Here is a 13,899-nt window from a genome sequence, read left to right as displayed (position 1 = left end):
GACTGTTAAACAGCCACCACTAACATTGAGTGGCTGCTGCCAACATACTGACTCAACTCCAGCTCACTTTAATAATGGAAATTGATGGGAATTGATCAAAAATGTATCACTAGCCACTTTAAACAATGCCACTTAATAGAGTACAGTATATACATATACATTATATCATCTACATGTAATGCATGTATCACTAGCCACTTTAAACTATGCCACTTTTATGTTTACATACCCTACATTACTCATCTCATATGTATATACTGTACTCGATACCATCTACTGCATCTTGCCTATGCCGTTCTGTACCATCACTTATTCATATATCTTTATGTACATATTCTTTATCCCTTTACACTTGTGTGTATAAGGTAGTAGTTGTGGAATTGTTAGATTACTCGTTGGTTATTACTGCATTGTCAGAACTAGAAGCACAAGCATTTCGCTACACTCGCATTAACATCTGCTAATGTTACACCCCTGAACAAGGGGGGAAAGAATCACGAGAGTGATAGGTTAATGTTTACTCATTGAGAACTTTTAGTGCAATCATTTTACATAAGTAACACATTTTACAGAATAACAGATCTACAGGAAATAGATAGTTTTGTAGGGTACAAGGCTTATTCAAGTCACAACAGTATACACTGTACATCACTGAAACAAATACTATTTTCAATATAACTGTCAAGCAAAGCTTTAACTCAGTAAACCATAACTCAATTTATCAACAGGCAATAAAGTGTTTGAAAAACCATTACACAAATAACACCGCAAAATATCTTAACAACGCACATGTTCATTCACAATCGACATAAAATGGCAGCTACGTAGCAGTACCTAGCAGTACGAAGCTAGCTGCAACCGAGCACGGCTCATGTTTCTCTCTGCAAACTTAACTAACTTCCTCAAGATGTTATTAAGACACACCTTAAACACTCTTGACATATTAGCAAGTTATTACATTTAAATTACTCTTTTTAATCATCAATAACGTACCTGAACAAGGGGGGAAAGAATCACGAGAGTGATAGGTTCATGTTTACTCATTGAGAACCTTTAGTGCAATGAGAAAAAGACCGCGAATTCTCCGTGAACTTGAGTGGAGACCAGAGCAATCAATCTCAGGCTCATAGATTAAGAGCATTTAGTAGATCACAGATTAACACTTTTACCCACGACAACATAAAGTAATCAACATAACGTTTACACATTCCTCTCACAATTCGTACCCTTTTGTATGCTTGACAGATTTTAACACAATTATATAAATGTTATCAATCTCTATCAACTAATACTGAATGCGTGATCTTCTTAACCTTAGATGTTTTAAGATCCTCACATACTATGAATTTACGAATACTTTTTAATGTATAACAGGCTATTAGTATTTCCTTTAACCTGTCACACTAACCATGTGTATGTGACAAATAAAATTTGATTTGAAGTGTATAAAAAGACGAAGCTTACCACCTTCAACTGTTCCAATCAGTCCTTCATCTTCAAAACTGTGTTGCCACTGTCACAATCTCTAAACTATCAAAAAGCGATTTTCTAATCTACAAATGTTACACCCCTGAAAAGGGGGAGAAATGATCACGAGAGTGATACGGTGTTGTTTCCTCAATGAGAACTTTAGTGCCATCAGTTTACAAAAGTAACACATTTTACAGAATAACAGATCTACAGGAAATAGATAGTTTTGTAGGGTACAAGGCTTATTCAAGTCACAACAGTATACACTGTAATTCACTGAAACAGATACATTTACATTTTACATTTAAGTCATTTAGCAGACGCTCTTATCCAGAGCGACTTACAAATTGGTGCATTCACCTTATGATATCCAGTGGAACAACCACTTTACAATAGTGCATCTAACTCTTTTAAGGGGGAGGGGGGGGGGGTTAGGAGGATTACTTTATCCTATCCTAGGTATTCCTTAAAGAGGTGGGGTTTCAGGTGTCTCCGGAAGGTGGTGATTGACTCCGCTGACCTGGCGTCGTGAGGGAGTTTGTTCCACCATTGGGGTGCCAGAGCAGCGAACAGTTTTGACTGGGCTGAGCAGGAACTGTACTTCCTCAGAGGTAGGGAGGCGAGCAGGCCAGAGGTGGATGAACGCAGTGCCCTTGTTTGGGTGTAGGGCCTGATCAGAGCCTGAAGGTACGGAGGTGCCGTTCCCCTCACAGCTCCGTAGGCAAGCACCATGGTCTTGTAGCGGATGCGAGCTTCAACTGGAAGCCAGTGGAGAGAGCGGAGGAGCGGGGTGACGTGAGAGAACTTGGGAAGGTTGAACACCAGACGGGCTGCGGCGTTCTGGATGAGTTGTAGGGGTTTAATGGCACAGGCAGGGAGCCCAGCCAACAGCGAGTTGCAGTAATCCAGACGGGAGATGACAAGTGCCTGGATTAGGACCTGCGCCGCTTCCTGTGTGAGGCAGGGTCGTACTCTGCGAATGTTGTAGAGCATGAACCTACAGGAACGGGTCACCGCCTTGATGTGAGTTGAGAACGACAGGGTGTTGTCCAGGATCACGCCAAGGTTCTTAGCGCTCTGGGAGGAGGACACAATGGAGTTGTCAACCGTGATGGCGAGATCATGGAACGGGCAGTCCTTCCCCGGGAGGAAGAGCAGCTCCGTCTTGCCGAGGTTCAGCTTGAGGTGGTGATCCGTCATCCACACTGATATGTCTGCCAGACATGCAGAGATGCGATTCGCCACCTGGTTATCAGAGGGGGGAAAGGAGAAGATTAATTGTGTGTCGTCTGCATAGCAATGATAGGAGAAGCCATGTGAGGATATGACAGAGCCAAGTGACTTGGTGTATAGCGAGAATAGGAGAGGGCCTAGAACAGAGCCCTGGGGGACACCAGTGGTGAGAGCACGTGGTGCGGAGACAGATTCTCGCCACGCCACCTGGTAGGAGCGACCTGTCAGGTAGGACGCAATCCAAGCGTGGGCCGCGCTTGGATACTAATTTCAATATAACTGTCAAGCACAAAGCTTTAACTCAGTAAACCATAACTCCATTTATCAACAGGCAATAAAGTGTTTGAAAAACCATTATACAAATAACACCGCAAAATATCTTATTATCAACGCACATGTTCATTCACAATCGACATAAAATGGCAGCTACTCTCAGTACGAAGCTATTCTTAGCTGCAACCGAGCAGGGCTCATATTACTCTCTGCAAACTTAACTAACTTCCTCAAGTTGTTATTAAAACACACCTTAAACACTCTTGACATGTCAGTGAGTTATTACATTTAAATTACTCTTTTTTTATCATCAATAACGTACCTGAAAAAGGGGAGAAATGATCACGAGAGTGATACGAGAGTGATTTAAGTATCACGAGAGTGATTTAAGTATGCTCTCTCTAATTCTCTCGTTCTCTCTTTCTTTCTCTCTCTCGGAGAACCTGAGCCCTAGGACCATACGTCACGGCAAACCGGGCATGATGACTCCTTGCTGTCCCCAGTCCACCTGGCCTTGCTGCTGTTCCAGTTTCAACTGTTCTGCCTGCTGTTATGGAACCCCTACCTGTTCAACTCTTAATGATCGGCTATGAAAAGCCAACTGACTTTTATTCCTGATTATTATTTGACCATGCCTGTCATTTATGAACATTTTGAAAATCTTGGCTCTCTCTAATTCTCTCCTTCTCTCTTTCTTTCTCTCTCTCGGAGGACCGGAGCCCTAGGTCCATACGTCAGGACTACCGGGCATGATGACTCCTTGCTGTCCCCAGTCCACCTGGCCTTGCTGCTATTCCAGTTTCAACTGTTCTGCCTGCGGTTATGGAACCGCCACCTGTCCCAGACCTGCTATTTTCAACTCTTAATGATCGGCTATGAAAAGCCAACTGAAAATTATTCATGATTATTATTTGACCATGCTTGTCACTTATGAACATTTTGAACATCTTGGCATAGTTCTGTTATAATCTCCACCCAGCACAGCCAGAAGAGGACTGGCCACCCCTCATAGCCTGGTTCCTCTCTAGGTTTCTTCCTAGGTTTTGGCCTTTCTAGGGAGTTTTTCCCAGCCACCGTGCTTCTACACCTGCATTGCTTGCTGTTTGGGGTTTTAGGCTGGGTGTCTGTACAGCACTTCGAGATATTAGCTGATGTACGAAGGGCTATATAAAATAAATCTGATTTGATTTGATACAGTTTTGTTTCCTCAATGAGAACTTTAGTGCAATGAGAAAAGACCGCGATTTCCCGGGAACTTGAGTGGAGACCAGAGCAATCGATCTCAGGCTCATAGATTAAGAGCATTTAGTAGATCACAGATTAACACTTTTACCCACGACAAAATAAATGTAATCAACATAACGTTTACACTCTCACAATTCGTACCCTTTGTACGCTTGACGGATTTTAACACAATTATATGAATGTTATCAATCTCTATCAACTAATACTGAATGCATGATCTTTTTAACATTAGATGTTTTAAGATCCTCACATACTATGAACTTAGTAATACTTTTTAATGTATAACAGGCTATGAGTATTTCCTTTAACTTGTCACACAACCACTAATTAAACGGTTAACAAATTAGACCATTACAATTTATTAGCCTATTGATTAAAAATAAGCCTCAAAGTTAGTTGTAAAAATATTTAGTAGGCTAAATGGCCATTAGCATATAGTCATTAAAAATATATATTTTTATTTTTACAAAATGTCTGCACAATATGGCTGCAGCAGCGTCTCCGATTAGAGCAACAGTTGTGTAGAGAGCGATTGATCTCAATTCAATTCAAGGACTTTATTGGCATGAGAAACATATGTTAACATTGCCAAAGCAAGTAAAGTAGAGAATAAACAAAAGTGAAATACACAATAGAAATTTACAGTAAACATTACACTCACAGAAGTTCCAAAAGAATAAAGACATTTCAAATGTCATATTATGTAAATATACAGTGTTGTAACTATGTGCAAATAGTGAAAGTACAATTGGGAAAATAAATAAACACAAATATGGGTTGAATTTACAATGGTGTTTGTTCTTCACTGGTTGCCCTTTTCCTGTGGCAATAGGTCGCAGTCTTGCTGCTGTGATGGCACAGTGATATTTCACCCAAAATGGGGTTTGTTTTTGAATTCTTTGTGGATCTGTGTAATCTGAGGGAAATATGTGTCTCTAATATTGTCATACTGTACATTTGTCAGGAGGTTTTGTGGGCAGTGTTGCACCTAGCCTGTCTTCTCTTGAGAGCCAGGTCTGCCTATGGTGGCCCTTCTCAATAGCAAGGCATAGTCAAAACTTTCCTTAAGTTTAGGTCAGTCACAGTGGTCAGGTATCCTGCCACTGTGTACTCTCTGTTCAGGGCCAATTTGCATTCTAGTTTGCTCTGTTTTTTAAATAATTATTTCCAATGTGTCAAGTAATGCTTTTTTGTTTTCTCATGATTTGGTTGGGTCTAATTGTGTTGCTGTCCTGGGGCTCTGTGGGGTCTGTTTGTGTTTGTGAACAGAGCCCCAGGACCAGGTTGCTTAGGGGACTCTTCTCCAGGTTCATCTCTCTGTGGGTGATGGGATTATTATGGAAGGTTTGGGAATTGCTTCCGTTTAGGTGGTTGTAGAATTTAACCCCTCTTTTCTGGATTTTGATAATTAGCGGGTATCGGCCTGATTCTGCTCTGCATGCATTATTTGGGGTTTTACGTTGTACACAGAAGATATTTTTGCAGAATTCTGCATGCAGAGTCTCAATTTGGTGTTTCTCATTTTGTGAATTCTTGGTTGGTGAGCGGACAACAGACCTCACAACCATAAAGGGAAATGGGTTCTATAACTGATTCAAGTATTTTTTGCCAGATCCTAATAGGTATGTCGAATTTGATGTTCCTTTTGATAGCATAGAAGGCCCTTCTTGCCTTGTCTCTCAGCTCGTTCACAGCTTTGTGGAAGTTACCTGTGGCGCTGATGTTTAGATCAATCTCTCTCTCTGATCAATAGCATGTGTAAAAACACATGCAAAGTAAATATCATGCATGCTCTCTGTTTTGGGCACACTACTCAAACAGGGTACCGAATGGAAAAGGTAGTAGGTTAAATTCTAAATCTGTCAAGTCAACCCAGTGGGCTATCCATCTATAAATAAGATGAGGCTGTATTGTTATGTATTGACTCCTTGTCCCCATCTGGTTGCTAAATAAGGCCAGGTCAACAAAAGAAAGTCATGCAATGATTACTGATTAATGAAGATATTTTTGTATTCCTTTTTTATTTGCTAGTCAAGCAATGCACAGTGTTTCATAGTACAAACAAGTGAAGCAGTATTTTATCAACACCATTCCCCCTGAAAATAGATTACGTTACTGTGTTCTGACAATAGGCCTAGATAGAATTCTCAAATGCAATGTGTTTAGAGGTTTCTAATACAATCAGTTGTTTAATTAAATCTTACTTTGGGCGGACTGAAACTGACTGTGATGGTGAAAACTTTTAGCTGACAAAGGCTTAGTCTTTGAGCAGTGGGTTTTCTCTAACATTTTACAGGGTCCTGGTGTCGTGATGTCTGAGAAAGCTGTAATGCAAAGCGTATCTGACAGGTTGTATATACTGCTATACTGCTCATCTGTCATCTACTTTAAATGATAAACCTCCCACTCCCTTTTTCCACAGTCCCCTCTTCTTCTTCTCCTCCTTTCGTTTCCTCTCTTTCACCAGGTATGAAGGCACACAGAAAGTAATTGGTTTGGCTGCACGGCTTATCATTCCAATCCCCTTTTCCTGAGATGCATAGAGATGGAGAGATAAAATGAAAAAAGTTACTTTTATCCATTATTAAATCCCTTTTAGAGAGTATTGAGCTACATAAGTAGCTAAGTAGCCTTGTCCAAGCCAGAACGGCATGAGCCTATCTACTGTTTCTGTACCATGAGGCTTTTGATGTATCATTTAATACAAGTACACCCCCTTGACACTAGTCTCTCACAGGGCCTTACCCTCAAAACTTCATTTTAATGCTGAGTGCCAAGCAATGAGGACTCTGTCCCCTTTTTGGCATGACTCGACCTGGGATCGAACCCCCAACCATCCAAGCTCAGGACAGTCACTCTAACCACATGGCAACTGATCTATATAACTTATACCTATGATATTTGTCATACTTCAAATCTCAAACCTCCCACTCCCTTTTCCACAATAGTGGAATTCTGAATACATCAGCATACTGGATTTGGTGCAGCTGGTAGCTTAGCGGTTACGAGCGTTGGTTCAAATCCCAGAGCTGACTGGGTGAGAAATTTGTCCATGTGCCCTTGATTAAGGCAATTAACCCTAAATGCTCTTGTAAGTCGCTCTGTCATGTCCCCTCTTTCCCTTGCCCCCTACTCCCGAGTGGCGCAGCGGTCTAAGGTACTGCATCTCAGTGCTAGAGGCGTCACTACAGGCACTGGTCCGATTCCAGGCTGTATCACAACCGGCTGTGATTGGGAGTCCCATAGGTCGGCGAACAATTGGCCCAGCTTTGTCCAGGTTAGGGTTTGGTTGGGGTAGGCTGTCATTGTAAATAAGAATTTGTTCTTAACTGACTTGCCTAGTTAAATTTAAAAAATACTCCCTCCTCTCCGCCTGCCTTCCCTCCCTCCCCTCCCATTATCCCTGCCTTCTCTTGCTTACCTTGCCAGTTCATTTCCATGCACTGTCCGTCACCAGATGGCTGCCTGGGGTTTTGAAGCCAGGAATAGTAGTTCATGGGGGACCCATCAGTCCAGAGGTAGCGGTGAGGCTATGAGAGAGAGCGACCGACCGACCGACCGACCGACCGACCGACCGACCGACCGACCGACCGACCGACCGACCGACCGACCGACCGACCGACCGACCGACCGACCGACAGACAGACAGACAGACAGACAGACAGACAGACAGACAGACAGACAGACAGACAGACAGACAGACAGAGATTAAGCATAACGACAGAAGGAGTTGGTGGGCATGAACACTGTTGTCCACCTGGTTTTTATAATGATGATCAAGTTGAATGGTGAACACTATGGGGTGGTTTCCTGGATACCGATTAAGCCTAGTCCTGGACTAAAAAGAAGACTCAATAAAGAAACTCCATCAATAATCATTTTAGTCCAGGTCAATCTGTGTCCGGGAAACTGCCCCTATTTAGTCTAAAACCGCCACCTGAAGAGGGTTGGATACTGTGAAACCGCCAAGCCAGATGCGAGGGGAATTTCTGCTGAACCTCTGAGCAAAAACATCCACGTTGTCGTTCTCCAGGGCAGAGTGGATTGATATCAGATGAGCTTTGTCCTTTTGAGAGTGGCAGAAATCCTGTGTGGGTGAGAATGAATGAATGAGAAAATGAAGGAGAGAGAGTTGTCATCATCAAAATACATTTAGAGTTAGCGTTAGACACTAATGCACAACACTGAAAACGGGTAAAGACAGTAGTGTGGATACCCTGAACTAGAGTACAGCATGCTGCTTTGAGAGTTAGCTATGGTGGTAATTTTGCGTATCATGTAGAGATACAGAGGTTCACTACGGTATGTCTACCTTTAACGAAAAGAGACATTGGTCTCAATGGGACTCTCTTGCCTAAATAAAGGTTAATTCACTGAGAGAACATGTGTCTGTAGGCTAAAACCTTAGAGAAGTCTGAATTTACCTCAGCAGATTGAAAGTCCAATTTTTGCTTGAAGTGCTTAACACATTTGGACCCCAGTTTATACCAGGTAGAATGGCCAGGACAATGAAGAAAGTCCTTGACCTTCCCAGAGACCCGCTTAGGTTCTAAAAGAACAAGGGGAGAACAAGGGAGAGATTAAAAGGACGGATATGAGAGAGAAGCTCCGTCCATATACTCACAGGGCTGGTTTCCCAACCACATGAAAGAAAACTACAGTTTAATATAGAATATTACAGCACTTACTATAGAATTCCATAGTAAACTGTAGAATACTGTGGAATACTATACTACACACTGTTGTATCCCTCGAGCATGTGTAATACTTACTATAGAATTCCATAGTAAACTGTAGTGAACTGTGGAACACTACACTTCACACTGTTGTGTCCCTCGAGCATGTGTAATACTTACTATAGAATACTGTAGTATATTGTAGAATACTATAGTAAATACTACAGTATTATCCACACAAAAAAACACTATTGTAAATAGTACAGTATATTCCGCAAAACACTACACTTTTTTTTAACGATAGTAAATACTATCTTATTTGCATATAACCTGCCCATTCCCCTCACCCATCATGCAATTTTTCCACCCATAAGTGAGAAACCTACATGCCAAATATACCAAATATTGTGTTCCCTACAGGTTATAGAAAAGAGCAGAAGCGTTGGGGTAGATAATACACGCTACAGTGAATACTAAAGTATTTACATGTATACTATAGCATATATTTTCTTATGTGGGCAGACACAGAACTTTACATGGCTATTCTAATTTGAGCATGCTTTTCAGTCCAGGATTAGGCTTATTCTGGGTCAGGGTAACCGGCCCTGAAAATACATCTTCTATTGAGAGAATCTACATCAGTCACTGTGGTGTTGAGATGATGAGGGAAGGCTACTGTACCTGTGGAGTTTAGACTATTGAGCACCATGGCAGACGTCCCGAGTAGCATCATGGCCAGAATGGGTAGGACCTTCATCATGGGATCTTCACTTCTCTTCAGCTGTTGGGAAAAGAGCAAAGTTATTATATATATTTTATAAAGGAAACTGGGAGTTCCGATCTGTGGGGGCACCCAACCAGACTCCGGCACACTCAGAGACAAATGAGAAAGAGGTGCATTTTGTCATTAGAGAATCAAATATTCGGGTTTTACCTTGAGGTATGTAAATGTCTTTTTCCTCTATTCTTGCTTCTCCTTGCCTCAGATGCTCTCTTTCACTCAGCTCTGCTTCCTTATATACCTATTCCATACCTCTTAATCTCCATCCTAATCTCAGATATATTTCCTCTTTTTTGCTCTCAACCTCTTACACATAACAAGTTGCAACCCATCTGGGTTTGTCTAGACAGTATGTGCAATCCCTGTGTACAGTTGTCACCCTTTCACTTTTCAACATCAAAAAATCCAGTTATTTGTTTTACTTGTCCCATTGAAAAACAATATCTACAGTAATGTATCACCAAATGAAGCATTCCTACAGCATTCCTCCCTACAATCAAACATGGGAGACTTTCAATAATGTTGTGTGGTTGCTTTGCAGCCTCTGGTACTGGGGGCCTTGAACATGTGCAAGGCATCATGAAATCAGCAGATTATCAAGGCTTTTTGGAGTGGAGTGTTCAACCCGGTGTCCAGAAACGAGGTCTCCGTCAAAGGTCGTGGGAATCCAGCAGGACAACCAACCCAAGAACATAAAAACCACCCAGGACTGGTTCAGGAAGAAACACTGGACTGGAGTGGCCAGCAATGAGTCCAGATCTGTGTACCATCGAAAACCTACGGCGAGATCTGAAAACAGCAGTTGGTCAAAGGCCACCATCAAACATTGAAGAATTGGGAGCAGTTTACAGCTGAAGAGTGAGCAAAATTGGATCTGCAGAGAAGAATGGGAGAAACTCTCCAAATACAGGTACCCCAAGCTTGTTGCATCATACCCAAGAAGACTCTAGGCTGTATGTGCTGCCAAAGGTGCTTCAACAAAGTACTGAGTTAAAGGGTCTGAATACTTATGTAAATGTGATATTTCAGCTTTTTTTTGCAAACATTTCTAAAAACATGTTTTTGCTTTGTCATTATCGGGAATTCTGTGTAGATTAATGAGACAAAAAATATTTAATCAATTTTAGAATAAGGCTGTAACGTAACAAAATGTGGAAAAAGTCAAGGGGTCTGAATACTTTGAGTGCACTGTATGTACAGTACCAGTCAAAAGTTTGGACACACCTACTTATTCAAGGGTTTTTCTTTATTTGTACTATTTTCTACTGTAACGAACATCATCGGGAGAAGGAGAAGACCAAGGTGCCGCGTGGTAAGTATTCATAATACTTTTAATAAATACGAATACTTGAACAAAAAAACAACAATACAACAAACGAACAGTTCTGCAAGGTGCAATACACAAAACAGAAAACAACTACCCACAAACACAGGTGGGAACAGGCTACCTAAGTATGGTTCTCAATCAGAGACAACGATTGACAGCTGCCTCTGATTGGGAACCATACCAGGCCAAACACATAGAAATACAACACACAGAACAAAACATAGAATGCCCACCCCAACTCACGCCCTGACCAACCAAAATAGAGACATAAAAAGGATCTCTAAGGTCAGGGCGTGACATCTACATTGTAGAATAATAGTGAAGACATCAAAACTATGAAATAACACATATGGAATCATGTAGGAACCCAAAATATATATTTCATAATTGGCATTCTTGGCATTCTCCCAACCAGCTTCATGAGGTAGTCACCTGGAATGCATTTCAATTAACAGGTGTGCCTTGTTAAAAGTTAATTTGTGGAATTTCTTTCCTTCGTAATGCGTTTGAGCCAATCAGTTGAGCTGTGACAAGATAGGGTTGGTATACATAAGAATTTGCCAAGAGTTAGCCAAACACAAAATCTCAATTGAATCGATTTTATAATCAGGCTGTACCACAACATTTGGAAAAAGTCTAGGGGCGTGAATAATTTCTGCACTGCAGGAGGGAGGGCTTGCATGCTGTCGCCAATTTATTGATGCACAATTTGCCTAAATGGGTACGGGAAACACTTCAATCACTCATTATGTCCAGTTGTTTAAATCGAGACAAGACTGTTAAATGGAAACACATCGTAGCAGTAGCAATTTATTTCCTATGTAAATGTTCTAAATGTCAACAAAATCACTGGACAAGTTAATGGAAACATAGCTATTGTTACGATGAGGAGATACTTTCTTTAATGTACAATGTAAAGAGTTTGTTGTGAAATTAGCTTGTGAGAGAGCACCTGAATGAGACGCACGCTTTACCTTTGTTATTGTGCAGGTCATTTTGGAGGTTTGCACATTGCAGCCAGCGGGGTTGGCTGGACCACACTTTAGTTGGAGTTGCTCTAATATTTCAACATGTCTTATGTAAGAGCGCTGGTCTATGATGCATTTCTTAACAGGTCTAATGTTTACTTGTGGAGGCCGATAGTGTCAGTTTAGAAAACTATACTAAATAGTTTTACTATTCTAAATCCAGAGTAGCAACATCATGAGACTTCTGAGAATGCTTGTGAAACAGACGAAACAGACCAGGCCGGGGTTTGCGATTTGAGAAGCCAATGAGAGAAGTGAAAAAGGATTCCTTAGTTGTTAATTTTCTCAATCTAAAGGCACAACTTAGATTGGAGCCAATGTCTTCAGTAGTTGAACATGTTATTACTCCAACCTTGTGAAAGTGACAAACTAACATGTTTCCCTTTGTCAAAAATACTTTATATCGAAAGAGTGCCTTTGATTTGACGGCCTGCACATGCACAGTTCGACACAAGACGACCATTAGACTCCATGACGTGTTTCTGCACATAAGCTTAGCTAACCAACGTCGCCATGACAGCTCCTACAAGCATTATTGGGCATTTTGATAGAAGAGTCAAAATGCCTATAGAATAGAGAGTAAAAAGTGTCAGTTTCCTCACTAAATACGCCTAAAGAAAACCAAGTTTGGTGTCAGTGCTTGACTATCTTTTTGTTTTCTACAGAAACCCACAACAAAGGGGAACTGCTTGACAAGTGGGAGGCCGAGATCTTTGCCAACATACAAGCTGATTATCTCTATCGATAGACAGACAGGCTGGCTGACTCTTCTTCTTCTACATACACTGTGTTCCAAATGGTACCTTACCTCCTATATAGTGCACTACCTTTTGACCAGGGCCCATACGACTCTGGTCAAAAGTAATGCACTATATAAGGAATAGGGAGGCTTTTGGGACGCAGTCCTACTCTTTATGTTTTAAGGGTGGAGTGTTATCATTTTGTTAGAGAACGTTACACAACCAGTTAGCACATGATAGACTCAGGCACGTGTGTGTTGCTCTATTATAATTATTATCATTATTATTATTATTATCCTCAAACTCTAGTAGATATATTAGCCTTCTGCAAACACAAAGTTCAATGGTTTTTTTTCATGAGAAATGTACAAAGGTTACATACTTGTGGACTTCAAATTATGTAGAATAAATCATGTTTTCAAATGGCCTGCGGCATCTTCTTTTAACCTGTCTAGCCCCCCGTTCCGCTAGCGGAACTCCTCCCACATTCCACTGAAAAGGCAGAGCGCGAAATTCAAAAAATATTTTTTTATTTAACTTTCACACATTAACAAGTCCAATACAGCTAATGAAAGATACACATCTTGTTAATCCAGCCAACATGTCCGATTTTTTAAATGTTTTACAGGGAAAACACAATATATATTTATGTTAGCTCACCAACAAATAGAAAAAAAGCACAGACATTTTTCACAGCACAGGAGGCATGCACAAAATCAACCAAACTAACCTAGAACAAACCAAAGAAACCAAGAAACAACTTAATCAGATGACAGTCTTATAACATGTTATACAATAAATCTATGTTTTGTTCGAAAAATGTGCATATTTCAGGTATAAATCATAGTTTACATTGCGGCTACAATCAGAAATTGCACCGAAAGCAGCCAGAATAATTACAGACACCAACGTGACATACCGAAATACATAAATGCATAAAATGCTAAAATGCATATTTTAGCTATAAATCAGTTTTACATTACTGCTACCAACATAGCCACCATCATAGCTACAGTCAGAAATCGCACGGGAGTAGCCAGAGAAAATACAGACACCAACGTCAACTACCTAATTACTCATCATAAAACATTTCAGACAAATATATGGTGGATAGCTAATGAAAGAC

At 40.9% G+C, this 13,899-nt stretch overlaps 1 protein-coding gene across 1 annotated transcript; it reads right to left on the bottom strand.

The window, feature by feature from the left end:
- Positions 1-6,213: 6,213 nt before the first annotated feature.
- Positions 6,214-9,924, bottom strand: LOC139566929 (snaclec rhodocetin subunit beta-like). Its single transcript, XM_071388309.1, has 6 exons — positions 9,832-9,924; positions 9,579-9,678; positions 8,646-8,770; positions 8,159-8,308; positions 7,643-7,751; positions 6,214-6,751 (listed from the first exon to the last, which is right to left on the bottom strand). Exons 2-6 carry the CDS (start codon positions 9,655-9,657, stop codon positions 6,609-6,611), a joined length of 606 nt encoding a protein of 201 aa, XP_071244410.1. The 5' UTR covers positions 9,658-9,678; positions 9,832-9,924; the 3' UTR covers positions 6,214-6,608.
- Positions 9,925-13,899: the final 3,975 nt, after the last annotated feature.

Source organism: Salvelinus alpinus, chromosome 39 (assembly GCF_045679555.1).
Source record: "Salvelinus alpinus chromosome 39, SLU_Salpinus.1, whole genome shotgun sequence".
NCBI classification, from domain to species: Eukaryota; Metazoa; Chordata; class Actinopteri; order Salmoniformes; family Salmonidae; genus Salvelinus; species Salvelinus alpinus.
This window is presented reverse-complemented; position numbering and strand designations above follow the sequence as displayed.

Excerpts from the sequence above, each read along its gene's own strand:
- LOC139566929 (XM_071388309.1), bottom strand. The coding sequence starts at position 9,657 with ATGATGAAGGTCCTACCCATTCTGGCCATGATGCTACTCGGGACGTCT. Across the intron at positions 8,771-9,578 it reads CAATAGTCTAAACTCCACAG|AACCTAAGCGGGTCTCTGGG; the intron begins GTACAGTAGCCT and ends TTGTTCTTTTAG. Across the intron at positions 6,752-7,642 it reads CATGGAAATGAACTGGCAAG|GAAAAGGGGATTGGAATGAT; the intron begins GTAAGCAAGAGA and ends TATGCATCTCAG.